The 17,536-nt window shown below is 37.4% G+C and overlaps 1 protein-coding gene across 16 annotated transcripts in view; it reads right to left on the reverse strand.

Moving 5' to 3' along the window:
- PPFIA2 (PTPRF interacting protein alpha 2) overlaps positions 1-17,536 on the reverse strand; it is a 509,064-nt gene that overhangs the window by 388,812 nt on the left and 102,716 nt on the right. For 12 of the 16 annotated variants that reach the window (XM_060412493.1, XM_027967176.3, XM_012174007.5 and 9 more), the window contains exon 3: positions 10,335-10,388. The exons of the other annotated variants lie outside the window; for them this stretch is intronic. In XM_060412493.1, the coding sequence (XP_060268476.1) occupies positions 10,335-10,388 (54 nt within the window). The remainder of the gene's footprint in view (positions 1-10,334; positions 10,389-17,536) is intronic. 16 annotated transcript variants of the gene reach the window in all.

The following is a 17,536-nucleotide window of genomic DNA, read 5'->3' on the forward strand; positions in this document are numbered from 1 at the left end:
CAATTCTTACTCAGCTTAGACTGTATGATATTCTTGCTAATGTTTTCAATTCCCTTGCTTGATTGGTCTTCCACAGTAATTGCCTGTCAGAACAACAACCTGAAATCAAAATGACTGCAGGCATTCCCCTGTCCCATACCTGAGCTACAGAGCACTGTTGAAGCAAAAGCAAACACAGCTTTATTTACACATTTATAACCAGTACAAATTCACTGCCTACGACAAGTAGACCCTAACACTTTCCACTAATCCATCTATGGTTTGCACAGTTCTTCTGCAATCCATAAAGGCTAAATATATCTTCTCTACATTCTTGAGCTACCTTAACTCAAAATCTCGCCACCACTGTCAGCTAATTAGCTCTTTTTTATTTTGTGGGGAAAATAGAAGCCATTCAATGGAAACTATCTCAGCTTTATAAGAGCGCCCCCTCCCCCCCCCAAAATGTTTGCATCAGTTTCCATAATTTTTTCTACCCTTATTTCACATTTGAACTGATAATGCTCTTTCTATATAACATGCCCTGAAGTCCATCTTATTCTGCTTCATCCAGTGACCTATTAATTTCTCTTGCCTCAGTAAATTCTTTTAGCTTTCTATGAGCTTTCCATAGGTTTCAACACACTCAAATTTTCTCTGCTTAAAACAATTTCTCAAGCTCACCTCTAATGTTGGCTATTATTTCTTTTCACTTCCTTCATAATTAAACTCTTTGCAATTATTTCCTTAATAGCAGAATCTAATTCTTATCTTCCTGTTGTTCAGTTCAGTTCACTTGCTCAGTTGTGTCCAACTCTTTGCGACCTCATGAACCGCAGCACACCAGGCCTCCCTGTCCATCACCAACTCCCGGAGTTCACTCAAACTCATGTGCATCGATCAGTGATGCCATCCAGCCATCTCATCCTCTGTCGTCCCCTTCTCCTCCTGCCCTCAATCTTTCCCAGCATCAGGGTCTTTTCAAACGAGTCAGAAATTTGCATCAGAAGGCCAAAGTATTGGAGTTTAAGTTTCAACAATAGTCCTTCCAAAGAACACCCAGGACTGATCTCCTTTAGGATGGACTGGTTGGATCCCCTTTCAGTCCAAGGGACTCTCAAGAGTCTTGTCCAGGACCACAGTTCAAAAGCATCGATAATTTGGTACTCAGCTTTCTTTATAGTCCAACTCTCACATTCACACATGACTACTGGAAAAATCACAGTCTTGACTAGATGGACTTTTGTTAACAAAGTAATATCTCTGTTTTTGAATATGCTGTCTAGGTTGGTCATAATTTTCCTTCCAAGGAGTAAGCATCTTTTAATTTCATGGCTGTAGTCACCATCTGCAGTGATTTTGGAGCCCCCAAAATAAAGTCAGCCACTGGTTCCCCATCTACTTCCCATGAAGTGATGGGACTGGATGCCATGATCTTGATTTCCTGAATGTTGAGCTTTAAGCCAACTTTTTCACTCTCCTCTTTCATTTTCATCAAGAGGATCTTTAGTTCTTCACTTTCCTCCATAAGGGTGGTGTCATCTGCATATCTGAGGTTATTGATATTTCTCCCGGCTATCTTGATTCCAGCTTGTGCTTCTTCCAGCCCAGCGTTTCTCATGATGTACTCTGCATAGAACTTAAATAAGCAGGGTGACAATATACAGCCTTGACGTACTCCTTTTCCTATTTGGAACCAGTCTGTTGTTCCATGTCCAGTACTTTTTTTTTACTTTGCAACATTGTATTGGTTTTGCCATACATTGACATGAATCTGCCACAGGTGTACATGTGTTCCCATCCTAATCCCTCCTCCCACTTGCCTCCCCAAATCATCCCTCAGGGTCATCACAGCACACCAGCCCCAAGCAGCCTGTGCCATGCATCACACCTGGCCATGTCCAGTTCTAAATGTTGCTTCCTGACCTGCATACAAGCTTCTTAAGAGGCAGGTCAGGTGGCTGGTATTCCCGTCTCTTTCAGAATTTTCCACAGTTTATTGTGATCCACACATTCAAAGGCTTTGGCATAGTCGATAAAGCAGAAATAGATGTTTTCCTAGAACTCTCTTGCTTTATCAATGATCCAGCGGATGTTGGCAATTTGATCTTGGGTTCCTCTGCCTTTTCTAAGTCCAGCTTGAACATCTGAAAGTTCATTATTCACATACTGTTGAAGCCTGGCTTGGAGAATTTTGAGCATTACTTTACTAGCATGTGAGATGAGTGCAACTGTGCGGTTGTTTGAGCATTCTTTGGCATTGCCTTTCTTTGTGATTGGAATGAAAACGGACCTTTTCCAGTCCTGTGGCCACTGCTGATTTTCCAAATTTGCTGAAATATTGAGTACAGCACTTTCATAGCATCATCTTTTAGGATTTGAAATAGCTCAACTCGAATTCCATCACCTCTGCTAGCTTTGTTCATAGTGATGCTTTCTAAGGCCCACTTGACTTCACATTCCAGGATGTCTGGCTCTAGGTGAGTGATCACACAATTGTGATTATCTGGGTTATGAAGATTTTTTTATAGAGTTCTTCTGTGTATTCTTGCCACCTCTTCTTAATATCTTCTGCTTCTGTTAGGTCCATACCATTTCTGCCCTTTATTGAGCCCATTTTTGCATGAAATGTTCCTTTAGTATCTCTAATTTTCCTGAAGAGATATCTAGTCTTTCCCATTCTCTTGTTTTCCTCTATTTCTTTGCACTGATCACTGAGGAAGGCTTTCTTATTTCTCCGTGTTATTCTTTGGAACTCTGCATTGAGATGCTATATCTTTCCTTTTCTCGTTTGCTTTCGCTTCTCTTCTTTTCACAGCTATTTGTAAGGCCTCCTCAGACACCCATATTGACTTTTTGCATCTCTTTTTCTTGGGGATGGTCTTGATCTCTGTCTCCTGTACAATGCCATGAACTTCCATCCATAGTTCATCAGGCACTCTATCAGATCTAGTCCCTTAAATCTATTACGCACTTCCACTGTATAATCATAAGGGATTTGATTTAGGTCATACCTGAATGGTCCAGTGGTTTTCCCTACTTTCTTCAATTTAAGTCTGAATTTGGCAATAAGGAGTTCATGATCTGAGCCACAGTCAGCTCCTGGTCTTGTTTTTGCTGACTATGTAGAGCTTCTCCATCTTTGGCGGCAAAGAATATAATCAATCTGATTTTGGTGTTGACCATCTGGTAATGTCCTTATGTAGAGTATTCTCTTGTGTTGTTGGAAGAGGGTGTTTGCTATGACCAGTGTGTTCTCTTGGCAAAACTCTATTATAGTCTTTGCCCAGCTTCATTCGGTACTCCAAAGCCAAATTTGCCTGTTCCTCCAGGTGTTTCTTGACTTCCTACTTTTGCATTCCAGTCCCCTATAATGAAAAGGACATCTTTTTTGGGTGTTAGTTCTAAAAGGTCTTTTAAGTCTTCATAGAACCGTTCAACCTCAGCTTCTTCAGTATTACTGGTCGGGGCATAGACTTGGATTACCGTGATATTGAATGGTTTGCCTTGGAAATGAATTAGATTCTACTTGAATTACTCCACTACACTTACTCTCACCTAGAACACCTTTTGGGCTCCCCTGGTGTCTCAGGAGTAAAGAATCCTCCTGCCAATGCAGGATTAAGAGATTTGATTCCTGGGTCACGAAGATCCCCTAGAAAAGGATATGGCAACCCACTTTAGTATTCTTGCTTGGGAAATCCTATGGACGGGGGGCCTGGTGGCTACAGTCTATGGGGTTGGACAAGAAGAGAAGAAGAGTTGGACAAGATTTAGCAACTACATAGCAGACCACCCTTTATCCTCTTATTGCTAAATTTCAATGGGGGCACTCTCTTCTTGAACTCTCAACATCATGAATCTGCTAAAAATCCTTTTCACCATCCTCTTGTGACCTTGGCATGTATAACTGCTCATTTTTCTGGTATTCTTTCCTTATAATCATCCTTGTTTTTTTTTTTCTTTTTTGAAGCATACTCTTCCTCTTACCTTTACCTTTCCTCTGACCTTTAAATACTTTTCTTACTCAGGGCTTTTTCTGAATTCTCTTATCTTCTCATTAAGAATACATTTTTTAAGTACGAATGAACCTATCTGCAAGGAAGGAATGATGATACAGATGTAGAGAATGTACTTGTGGACACAGTGAGGGAAGGAGAGGGTTGGACTTGAGAAAGAAGCATTGACATATATACATCACCATGTGGAAAACAGACAACTCCTGAGAAGGGGCTATATCACAGGGAGCCCAGCCTGACACTCTGTGATGACCTAGAGGGGTGGGGTGGGGGAGGGGAGGGAGGCTCAAGATGCAGGGGACAAATATATTATTATGACTGATTTGAATTGCTGTATGCTAGAAACCAACACATCATTGTAAAGCAATTTTCCTCCAATTAAAAATAAATTTTAAAAAAGTTGAATTTTGGTTATTAATTCAAAAAACAAAAAAATACATTTTTTGGAGAGATTTCATCAGCTCCAAATGTGTCAACTATTTCACATTCTATTCTATTCAACTATTCTAACTATTCTACATGTTCAAATCAATGACTATAAATAATATCTGACCTTTAAATTCCAAAATCATTCATCTATTCCCAACTCTGACACCTCAATTTGATGTATCAAAAACTGAACTCAGTATCCCCTCTCCAGAAATGCTCCACCTGGTAGGATTCTAGTCTCTACGTATGGTACCTTTATTCACTAAATTGCCAAATTAGAAAGTTCAAAATCAGCCTGAACTTTTCAATAAGTTTTATTCTCCTCCCTCCAAACAACCACCTGTTCCTGTGTGTTCATCAAGTCCTTAATAGCTCATGAATCAGTTTATTCCCCTCCATTCTCACTGTCAATTGATAGGCTCAAACTAAAAATTTAATGTTTTAACAAAATAAAATGTTGACTTTCCCCTGAGATATTGCCTCAATTAGTTTTATAATGTACTAGGACAAGACCAAAAAAAGTCACCATGATGATTTTTATCATCTGTCCTTGGGAGGACTGTAAGAGCCTCTTTAAATGGTTTTCTTGCTTCAGCTTTTCTCTAAATCTCTCTTCAGTAGAGCCAGAAAAATGTTTCTAAAGGACAGAGCTGATGAAGTGACTCTCCTATTTAAAGACTTTAATGGGTCCTCATGTTCTTTAGTACAGAGCTCAATGTTTCCCATGGAATTGCTTCCTCTTGCCCTGTGTTATCTTTTACCTTCTATTTTATCACCACCTACCATCCTCCAGCTTATTTCATACACCAGCCTCTCTATTCTCTAATTTTTCACTTACACATATAATATTTCCTTATTTAAAATTCCACTCTCGACTTTTTTCAGTTGGCAAGCTTCAACGCATTCTACAATTGGACTTTGTTTTCTTTTATTTGCCTTCTTTGATCCTCCAGCCACCTCTTACTCACAACTTGGATTACATGATCGTCTTACTTACTTTCATTTCAACCTGTACTTACATTACATTGTAATTATTTTACCAACTTGTCTCTTTAACTATAAGATGCTGAAAAAAGAAACTGTGAATTGTTTCCCACAGTGTTTCCAAAATCTAAGTAAACATCTAGCACACAGCATACACTCAAATATACACTGAATTCTGTCTAAACAAATAGGACAATGAAAGTAAGTAATAAAGCAATAGAATGCTCAAGGTAAAAGAAATTAAATTAATCACAATTCAAACTCACATTTTGCATTGCCTTATCTTTTGAAGCAAGTGATTAGAACATTGGTATTTTTTGAATAATCAAAGTCAGTTTGGAGACTTTAAAATTTTAATGCTATTTACAATTTGAAAAATATATAACCTGATCTAAACAGCACCCTCAGGAAAATGAATTGGTTTTAAGTTCTGTGGCATATTTACTCAAATTGCTGAGAACCATCAGGAAGACCATTAAAAAGAGAACAGAAAGTACAAGAATATGGAATGCACAATTCTGGTTCCACAGTGGGAAAAAAATTAATACAGCTGGAGAATGTTCAGGACAGTGTGCATATCAAGCGAAGGATACAGATTAGATGGATAGTCACTTATTCACCATACTCTAGAAATAGAGAAGCAGTAGCGTTTGAATAAAGGAAGCTTAGAAAAATTAAACACTAAGTTGTGTAGGAAGCAAATTTATAGATCTTATGCCAAGGTAACAAATAGAAAGAAACTGAGGGATGAGCTGAATAGCCCCAGTAGCACTCTTGCTGAAAGTCCTGGGTGAGGCAATGATGTGGACTTAATTCAAACACTGATCACAGCACTCTGAACTATCAGGACACTTTGACATTTGACTAGTGTGCTCAGAAATTTGTTTCATATAGTCTATCTAGGGTTTCTCTCACATTATTCCTTCTTAGATTTTGTCCATATTAACTCTTAAAAATAATCAGAAACAATAAGAAAGGGAATAGCTGGTTTATATCAGCATATAAATAGTAAGAACATTTCTTAAACCAAATGACAAAAAGAAACTCCTCTCACTGTGTACATTAGTCTGCTTAGCTCTGTATCACTGAACTTAACTTTTGTGGCCAAAGCTTAGCTACTAAATCCCCCCTGCAGACGTAGACGTAGCGAGCAGTGTGGGGCAAATCTGGCTTTCGGGCCAACGGTTGGCCAAAACCTCTGCATCGCTGGCTAGTGGGCTCAAAACAAGACAGATATCTGTCACACTGCTGATTCCGCATGGTCCTGAATAGCCACAGCTCTCCAGATACAAGGTTCAGCTGGTGTAGCAGTTGGAACTGTTTATGCTTTGTACCTGCTTTTCAGCATCAAAATCCCCCCGGCCATCAGAAACCGAGTTGTTTAGACCTTACCCTGGCCTTCCTATCGGCTGGCTTGACGGCCTGACAGCTTGCTAATGTGAGACTTCCCTGACATCTAACATTTCACAAGTTTTTCACTTTTAATAATGCTAATATTTAAAATTGAAAACGCTATGGTGAAATGGTGTATTTAAAAAGCACTAATTTAATAATGACATTTTAGTGATCTATTTTTCTTCCCTTTATTTTATACTGGTGTGTCACTCAGCCATGTCTGACTGGGAGGAGGAAATGGCAACCCACTCCAGTGTTCTTGCCTGGAGAATCCCGCGGACAGAGGAGCCTGGTGGGCTGCTGTCCATGGCGTCGCACAGAGTTGGACATGACTGAAGCAACTTAGCAGCAGCAGCAGCACGTCTGACTCTTTGTAACCCCATGGACTGTAGCCTGCCAGGCTCCTCTATCCATGGAAGAAGACTAGAGTGGGTTGCCGTTCCCTTCTCCTCCAGGCGATCTTCCTGACCGAGGGATTGAACTTGGGTCTCCTACATTGCAGGCAGATTCTTTACCATCTGAGCTATAACAGAAGCCCCAAGAATCCAGGACTGGGTAGTCATTCCCTTCTTCAGGAGATCTTCCCAACCCAGGGATCAAACCTGTCTCTCCCATGTTGCAGGCAGATTTTATACTGTTAAAAAGTTTACTTATGTCTATATGTGAATATATGCAATGTGCTAACACTAGAGGTTAATCTGTGGTCTAATTTTTGTGAATGAAAAATATATGCAGAATATAAAATATCATTGACACAATTTTTCAAAGATAATTTTAAATTAACATGATAGGCAATGTTTTTCTCAATGATAGAAGACATTTTGTCTAAGAATTGTGTGGTTTAGAAAAATCTGTAAGCTCTATATGAAGCAACAATGGTTGTCTAGTTTATGAATTTAAAACCATACTTTCTGAAATTCTTTTCAGAAGAAAACCATTATAAAACATCTTGACTTGTCCCCTGAAAATAATGAATGAGCCAGTCTCCCTTTCATTATTAGAATTACAACTGAGGCTACTGGAATTTTCAAAATACCTCCTTAACATTTAGAGTTAAAAATATCAATGCAAACTAAATTCCTAGATTTATACAAATTAATTCTTATCAGATATGCAAATGTATAAACACATTTGCAAATTTGACAAAAATTTTTACATATGCTTGCTATCTGAAAAAATGCAACATTCTCTTTTTTAATGCTTCAGAAATAACATTTATATCTATTCACAGAAAATTTTTCAAGCTTTAAATACACATACTTAAAGATGTATCTGGTATTTCTATTACACTGGTAAAGCTATTACTCCACAGCTATGCATTCCTGTGAGAGCCCATTCATTCAACACTTTATATTACTCTGTTCAATGAACAAAAATTATAAGACCTTGAATTTCTTACCAATGTAAATTTCAATGCAGAATGGCTTTAGTAATACACTGTAAACATTTATTAAAAATACATAACTTTAGAAATAGATAATGAATAATAATATTTAGATAATCTAATGTAAAGACCCTTTTTAAAGAAAGAAAAAAGTAATATGAAACTTCAAATGCACTTAGGTTATGTATGATTTAATCTGACTTTCAGCTTTCTAATCTGGGTGCAGAAACAGTATCTTAATTCAAAGTCTTAAATGCCTGAAGCAACTGTAGACATTATAACCATTTCACCTTCATATCTGGACTACTTTTATAAGCTATATAGAATATTAAAAAGTGATTTTATTACATAGCTCTTGGTAATATGCTTTGGATATCTCTTTAACAATGGGAAACAGTAAATATATGTACACTGTTAACACCCTAGATTGTCTGAGCTCTTAAATACTCCGACATTTGTGTGATGAATTTCCACTCTAAAAAATGTTATAAAATAAACGCATCTTCATGGTAGGAGATGCCAAGAGAGAACCTCTGTTCTTATGATAGTATAAATTATGTCCAAACAAAAGACAAAGTGTGTAGTATAAAACACAGACACATATTCACTTCACTTTAGTTCTTGGAAATGAAGCTGGTTAAGTTTGCCTTCAGGACATCAACTTTCCTTTCTGAGACCTTTTGCCTACAGTGGCTTCTTTTAATAATAAGGCTTTAATGCTGACTCAATCCTCCATGTTTTGAAATCTGCCTTCTTGAAAGGATATGATTAACTTATTTTAACATGAAAATAGCAGGTAAGAGTTTTATGGCTACATGGAGAAGAGAGGTATTTTGTTTATTTTTGAACAAGAGACAAATCCTCTTAAAACCAACTTATCTCTAATTGCAGAATTCTTTCAGGAATCAGTGAACGGTGAGGGGAGGTATTTTAAAGGGAATGGACTTATTCTTCTAATAAAAGGGGAATGCTATGCACAAACACAATGCCAAACAGTAGGGTGAAATTACATCACATGAGCAGTGACCTATACTACTTGCATATAGGACTGGCCAAAAATCTTGTAAAATATACTTGCTGGGCTGACTTGCATTTCATCTTTTCTTATGCTTCAGTATAATAGGTTCAGGGACTAAATATAAGCAGCTATCTGAAGAAAATACATTGTTCTTTCTGCATAAATTCAGACAATGAACCTAAAAGGACAGGAATGGACTAAATACGTAGTGTAGCCTACTTTAGGAGGAATTTGATACAGATTAGACAGCATCATGAGATACATGACAGTAAGGCAGGAGAGAAGAAGCTACAATTAGTTTTCTTTAACACTTCAGTGATTTCTAAATGTAATTGTGGACTTCAGGTAGATGCCTAGATGAAGTATAGCTAAAAATTGATAACAGTATTCTGTTTCACATTAAACCTCACAGAGCTAAGAGAAAAGGAAGCAGTGATTAAAAAAAATTTATACATTGGCTATCTGTTGAAATACACTGAATTTTATCACTTGAGATAGTGCCATGAACTTATGTTTGTGCCTGAAGCGTGAAATCACAGCAATGTTACTTTACTGAATGTTTTTTCTGAGATCAGACATCACAGAAAAGACTACAGTGTTCCAATACCAGACTATCAATCTCTTGTTATTGTCTAAAAATAATAATCTAAAATTTTCGTGTGTTTCCTACATAAAGTAGGAAAGAAACTGATATCAAGAATCAACACTGTGAAAAAATTGGCCAGAAAAAAAAATTTTTCCCCTCAGTAACAAGAAAGTATATCGCAACCAAAATCATACACTTATTTGAAACAATAAACTCTCAAGTTTCAAAATGTTTTAACTTTTGTTGTAGCGCATTAGTAGGATGTAAGGTGTTTATACATTCTGATGAAGCTTTCATTCTTATTTTTAGAGTCAATAAAGGGATGAATTTTATGAATTATTAAAACTTTTAAAAAGACCAAATGACACCTTGAAGCAAGTTCAGATTTTTATATTAGTTATTACAATAGCTATAAAGTTTGTAAAGAACCTATTCCAAAAAGTTACCTGTACAACTACTTATAAACAAGTAATCCTGATTATCTGGTATGTACATAATTCAATTTGTCAATAGTTAAATTTAATGAAGAATCTAACTTACCGGTGGATCAGCCCCCTTAGAACCAGTCAGCCCTCCTGTTAGGGATTCGATATCCTGAAAAGGGGAGAGGTGTTGATTGTAAAATACTACTGAACAGCATGGAGAATTTCCCAGTCCCACAGTGTAATATATTTTTTAGCTACAAAATGAGGGCACTCAACTACATTTTTGTTTTGTCTTGAGATAATTTTGCTTATGGTAAAGCTATGCCAATTGTTGTTATCTAAAGATCTAGATATTTTCTGTACAGTCTGTAAATAGAAAAAAAAATACAAACATTAATTATTCTTGAAATATGCAAAGAAAATGGCCCTAGGTTAGAAAGCAGATGTTTCATTCTCTAAGAAGCTGAAGTTAGGGTGGAACTGAATAAAGAAAATTGAATGAAATCGCAATTTAACACATTATTTGCAAGAATATTGAACCTATGGAAAAATGCTCAAACTACAAAAAAAAATCTAGTTATCTACAGTTCACTCAATTACTATACATGTTCAGTTACTAAGCAGTGGCTGACTCTTGGCCACCCCAAGGCCTACAGCTCACCAGGCTCCTCTGTCCATGTGATTTTTCCAGGCAAGAATACTGGAGTGGGTGGCCATTTCCTTCTCCAGTTACTACATATAGAGGATGAAAATTTAAACAGATCTGGATAGATTAGCTATTCTTTCACAAGGATTGATTTCTAATCTTAAATTGGTAGACACAGTAGATCACGCCTGAGCAAAAATTACAATTGGCAAAGACTCCACAAATGCAGAAACGGGTGATGCTGCCACAGACTGGAAAGCAAGTGCCCTGTTTTAGGGACGACTGCACCTCTTTGTTATCAGTTGTATGGCTTTGGTTCCAGGGTTACTAATCGTGATCTTTTCAAAAGAAGCTAGAATTGTAGATTTTTAAGTAAAATCTCTCGGGATGTTAATGTTTGCGGCTTTTAATTTTTAAATCAGTCCCCCTCTCCTCCCAAATAGAAAAAGAAAAAAGAAAACAAACAGTCTTCTCAGAGGTAGCAAAAAGAAGTTTAGCGTTACATAAACAAATCACACTTTTTGCTAAAATGTTTCTTTCTTGAGACCCTGGTCACTTCTTATCTGTTTGCATCTAGTTGAATGCATAGGTTTGAGGAATCTGGGGAAGCGTAGTTGCAGCTAGAAATCGGAAATGAAAGAAAGGCAACTGAGTAAAGACAGAAGGCAAAGAAATTTAAATATCTATGATCAGAGAATCAGTCAAACACCTGGATATTATTAAGAATGCTTCTGATTCTCACAGTCTTAAAAAAAAATTAATCAGCAAGAGAATTCTGAAGATGCATGGAAAAGGCATTGTTAGTCAAGATTTTTAACATGCTGAATGAAAGCAAATTATGAATTCATGGCTCTAAAGAGAATACAGATGTATTATTTTACTCTTCTAATTAAAAAACAATTTTTGAGCTCATATTCTACTTTGAGTGTAAGTTGAGACAGTGTCCTACTTGCACAGAAACCCAAGTTAAACACAGCTTACCCATCACTTGACGCAAAAAAATTTTCAGTTGTGAACACAAGAGAAGTATGCGTGAATGCATTTTCGTAAAATTAATAGGTGAAATAAGCAAGTCCCTTGAGAAACTCTGAAAATAGTTGAAAGTGAGTCAGTCTTTTATATGGTTGTTGAATATTTCATCTACCAAATATAAATTAAATCTTTGATAAATGTGTCTATTTTGTTTTTACATGTCTTCATAAATGCATAGCAAAAAGGGAGACACTAGAAAGTAAAAACATCAATTTTATAGATCGTTTTAAAATTTGCTATTGCAATAATGCTATTTGATTAAAACATTCAAATCAAACTTTGATTTTTTTTTAGGTTATGGAATTTAGATTTAATAGCTAATAAAATAATTACTACTTACTGAACAGTTACTACATGCAGATGCTCTTTAAATGCTTTGTATACATTATAAACAGTCTTATAAAACACCTTTCACCCTTGTCCTGGCCTTTCTAGGGGTGTGGAAAGCTGACACAATGGTGCCTCTGTTCATGCTGTATATGCGATGCACACATTCAATCTCTTTGCACTCATCGTCTCCTCAGTCACTTCTATAGAAATGTGGAAAGCTAACCTGGCACCTGCCATGTGCTGCTCGGGGATGGCTTGCTGCTTAATGTCAGCATTACGTAGCCTCTTTTAAATGGACTGTTATCTGCTGCTGCTGCTGCTGCTAAGTCACTTCAGTCGTGTCTGACTCTGTGTGACCCCATAGACGGCAGCCCACCAGGCTCCCCCATCCCTGGGATTCTCCAGGCAAGAACATTGGAGTGGGTTGCCATTTCCTTCTCCAATGCATGAAAGTGAAAAGTGAAAGTGAAGTTGCTCAGTCGTGTCCGACTCTGCGACCCCATGGACTGCAGCCTACCAGGCTCCTCCATCCATGGGATTTTCCAGGCAAGAGTACTGGAGTGGGGTGCCATCACCTTCTCCGGTTATCACCAACACAGAACCAAATAAACTAGGATTAATGAACTGCATGAACTATGTAATCAACTTTCTTAAAAGAAAATCCAGGTGATGAAAGTTTCACTTCCTTCTCCAAGGTGTCAAATGACTGAGTGAGGTTATTAGCCAGTATTTGACACAAGCTATGGTGAGTCGGTCTCCTTTATATGGGAAAACCCTGCTCTTGAGACAGAAGGTTGGTAATTCAAGGCTGATCCATGAATCAGAAATCTTGGGAAGGCTGAACTGCAAGTGGGATGGAGCAATCAGCATCAGCAATCAGCATCACTCTGAGCACAGTGAGATTTGAGGGCAGCCCTTTGAGGGCAGGTTTAAAATAAATTCCACTTTGTGCTACACTGGTGCTCTTGCTTGCCTATCTGCACCCCCTTCCCATGATTGAAAAATTGATATATTTTTTTCCCTTTGACACATAATTTAGTTTTCCATGCAAATCATTAAGTTCAGATGTTGAAAATCCTGCTTCTTCTGTGTGGAGATGGGAAAAAGGAGTACTTTGGGACTTGAGATTTTCCTCAGGGCAACTAATAGATCCTTATTTTTATCCCTGAAGAGTAGGATCAGCCAATTATGGTTAAGGAGAAGATGATAAGGTAATCTGGTATTAAATATGCTAAAATGAAGAAAATAAAGTTTTAAACAGTCAGCTGAATCTAACATTGCACATGTCATCAGATTCAGAACATCTCAGAACAACTTAGCTACATTTAAAGTTAATATCAAATATTCAAGTATTATTCTTCTAGTTACTTAATAATATATGAAAATACTTAAAGCAATACAATATTGTTACCAGCTATGAGTATGCTGAAATTTGATTTATGCATATTTTTAACTTGTAATTATTTTAGAAATTCTTTAGAAGAAAGTGACCATATTTCAACATAGAGTATATTTTTATGCACAAAACAATCTATGAAAAATGTATTAGTACAGTGAAATCAATATAAGATAGTAACAGCAACCATATTTATTGAATGATTATATATAAAATTTGTTTCAAGGTCTTCAAACATATGATGAGGTATCTTATGTTTGTAGAGAAGTTTACACAATTCATATATTCAAAATATCAAAATTCAGCATTTTTCTCATTTCTTTTATGGAAACCCCCCTCCAAATGTCCCTCATGTTCCATTTTCTCTCAGTGCAGACTTCTGTCCCCACTACATCATTGCTGCCCCTCTTATCAAGGTTACTGCTGCTGCTGCTGCTGCTGCTAAGTCGCTTCAGTTGTGTCCGACTCTGTGCGACCCCACAGACAGCAGCCCACTAGGCTTCCCCCGTCCCTGGGATTCTCCAGGCAAGAACACTGGAGTGGGTTGCCATTTCCTTCTCCAATGCATGATTTTCCAGGCAAGGGTACTGATGACATCTAATTGGCTGAATCAATGGTCAGTGTTCCATCATCATTTTTCTTGATCTCTAAGCCACATTTGACACAGTTAACCACTCCATCCTTCTTGAAATACTTTTTTTTCCCCCTTAGTTTATTTAGTACCATGGCTTTTATTCTCAGAGATTTACACTGCCTACTCCAATTTCCACTTGGGTATATTACAGTCCTCTAACACTTAACACTGAAAAATCAAACTTGGTTTTCACCTCAATGCCTCCCTCAAAGTAGGTTTCTGTCCCAGTACTGTCCATCTTAACATCACCGTTCATCAAAATTCTCAGGTCCAAATCCATCAGCAAATCCTGCCCTGTTTAAAATATGGCTAGAGTAGACTATTTCTTATTACCTTCATTGCTGTTGTTGTTAAATCTCTAAGCCATGTCTGACTCTTTGCAATCTCATGGACTATAGCCTGCCAGGCTCCTCTCTCCATGGAATTCTCCAGGCAAGAATGCTGGAGTGGGTTGCCATTTCCTTATCCAGGGGAATCTCTCCAAACAAGGTACTGAACCTGCATCTTCTGCGCTGCAGGCAGATTCTAAGGAATCACTGAGCCACTGAGGAAGCCCCACCATCTATGTTGCTGCCATCCTAATCCCTTGGACCATGTCAACATGGTCCTCCCTTGGGCTAACGAATTATTTTCCTAAATGTTGTCCATTCGTGGGTCCTTCTTTCCCCATATATTCTCCACACGCAGTCAGAACTATCCATTTAAAATGAAGGTTAGGTCAGATTATTCCCATGATCCGAACCCCTCCATGGTTTCCCATTAATCTTGGAATAAAATTCAAACTTACTACCATGGCATGACGGCCCTCTGATGGTCTGGCTTTGGCTGTCCCACTGATCTTGCCTTTTGCCATCATCCCTCTCTCTCATGCCACCCTGCCACACTGGCTCCACTGCTGTTTGAAAAACAACTCAAATACAATTGACGGTCTGAATCAGTGAAGGTGCCACTCAAAAAGCAACAGCCAAACTCAAAAGCAAGATGCTTAATCCGAGGGTATTTTACAGAGAGATGGATGGTTTAATGGATCCAGTGCAATGGTGTAGCATGGAGACTGGCAGGAAGTCGTAACCACTCCAAGCCCAAAGGAATTCGGTGAAAGAGCAGAGTTGCCTGGAGTTCAGCAAGGGAGGATCACCACTCACCAGCCTCTAGAGCAGACTGCCATACAGTGGGAGCTCAAGAAGTACTTTGTAGATGAATGACTGAGTGAATAAATCAGGTAATATAATTTATACTTAAAAAAGGCAAGTCTCAGAGGATGTAACTGAAGTATTTCTCATGGTATAAATGTATCACTTTGAAAGCATGGCTCAAGGCAATAGTGTCTGCATACCAAGTATTTTTAGTATGCCTGAATGAACAAATTAATGAGTGACTTGTGCAAGAGCACACATCTGGTAAATGTTCCAAAGAACCTTTGAAATCCTGGGTGTTATAACTTCAAGCACAGTATACACTTTTTTTTTCCATTATACATCACTAAAGAGATATCCTCCTTCAAAAAAGACACTCAACTCTATATTATCTTATCTTGAGGCAATACATATCTCTATACCCATGGTTTCTAGTTCAAAGAAGGAAAATCTACGAAATGATTTCATAGAAAATAAGAGTTGGACACGACTAAGCGACTCAACTGAACTGAAACATTAAATTAATCTTCTGAGGAAATACTGCCAATACTTCAAATTAAAGACCTGATACCCTAATCATTGTACAATAAATAAATCAATGGTTGAAAACTTTATATAACATATGCCCTGAATGTTAAAAACAGTTTGAATATATTAAAGTAAAAATCAAAAATGCTCATTTTTATGTAACATTTCAGAGTGTAGGTACATAGATACTGGGTATGAGTAAAAGTCAGAAAACAAAATTGCCTTAAAAAAATCATTCAGTTTTTTACATAAGGCTTAATGGAAACAATCTTTCATCACAGAACACCAGCTCCTTGAGGCAAGCATCCAAATAATGAATCTGAGTTTATTAATGAGGCATCTTTCCTTTTACCAGACTTAAGCTGTTAGTCTTTCCTTGGCAACTTTACAGGGTAAATTTCCTGGGAGGCAGAGAAGAAGCAAGAAACATACAACCAATTTCATAAATTGTCTTTCTTAAGAAGGTCAGAGAGAATTCTATTTAGTACTTCTTTAAGATTTTTAATAGAGGAAAACAGCTACATTTTTACTTTGAACATAGTCTGACCCAAATATGAATTTTCTCTGAGCCACAGAATTAATTCCTTAAAATGAGAATGACTGAACACCTGTTATGACTGAGGCAGTGGGCTGGACACAGACAGCATGATGTTGAATAAGTCAAAGTCACAGCTCTCAAAGGGTCCAGAGTCTAGCTGGCCATCAGAAGGACAACGACAAGTCAGTCCACAACATATCGCACACAAAATAAGCACAAGGTACCACAATGAATCTGATGGATGGAATCCAGAGACTACAGCATCCTCTCTGACTTCAAGGATCTTTCAGTATATTAATCTGAAGAACAACATGAGAAAGGATTCAGAGAAATAAGGTGCTAAATTCACAACACATAGGGGTTATAGGGGTAATTTTCATAGAGAGACAGTAAGTCTGAGTATTTGATGTTGCTGGAATTGTATTTATTTTTGAATGCATACCAGGTAAGTCTGCCCTAAGATCTTGGTTGGGTAACATAATAAACAACATTTATTAAGCACCTATTGTACCAGATGCCATGCTGAGAGCTCTACTGTCTCATTTAAAGCATCCCAGCTCATTTAACTGTTAATATTTTCATCATTTTTCAGGTGATGAAACAATCTTCAAGACTTCAAATGATTTGACCATGGTTACATAACTAATAAGTGTTCAAATCTAGACAGGCTAACTTCAGAGGCAATGATTTTTAACAATAAGGCTCTCTTGACTAACTGGAGGTATGGAAAAACTATGAAGCCCATCTTGGCACACCACGCAGAGACTTAGGATAAAACATATTTATTTAATATTTGTATAAGCAATGAATAAGCAAGCAGAATTCTCCTGAAGTGAGGTGGATATTTTCTGATGGGACAAAAAACATCCTTGTTTGACCTACAGATATGAGCGTTAACAACACTGGATTTAACAAAACAGTAAAATTCCAAAGATTTTTGCTCTGTATTTCTAAATTCAAAGGATCCTCCTCAAATAATTTAAACCAGGACAGGAACTCTACATAAACTAAAAACCTAAGTGTGTCAGTGTTGCATGGAATAGGGTTTTCTGAAGAAAGTGCTGAAGAGATTCAAGG

The sequence above is a fragment of the Ovis aries genome, chromosome 3, assembly GCF_016772045.2.
Source record: "Ovis aries strain OAR_USU_Benz2616 breed Rambouillet chromosome 3, ARS-UI_Ramb_v3.0, whole genome shotgun sequence".
In the NCBI taxonomy this organism is placed as follows: domain Eukaryota; kingdom Metazoa; phylum Chordata; class Mammalia; order Artiodactyla; family Bovidae; genus Ovis; species Ovis aries.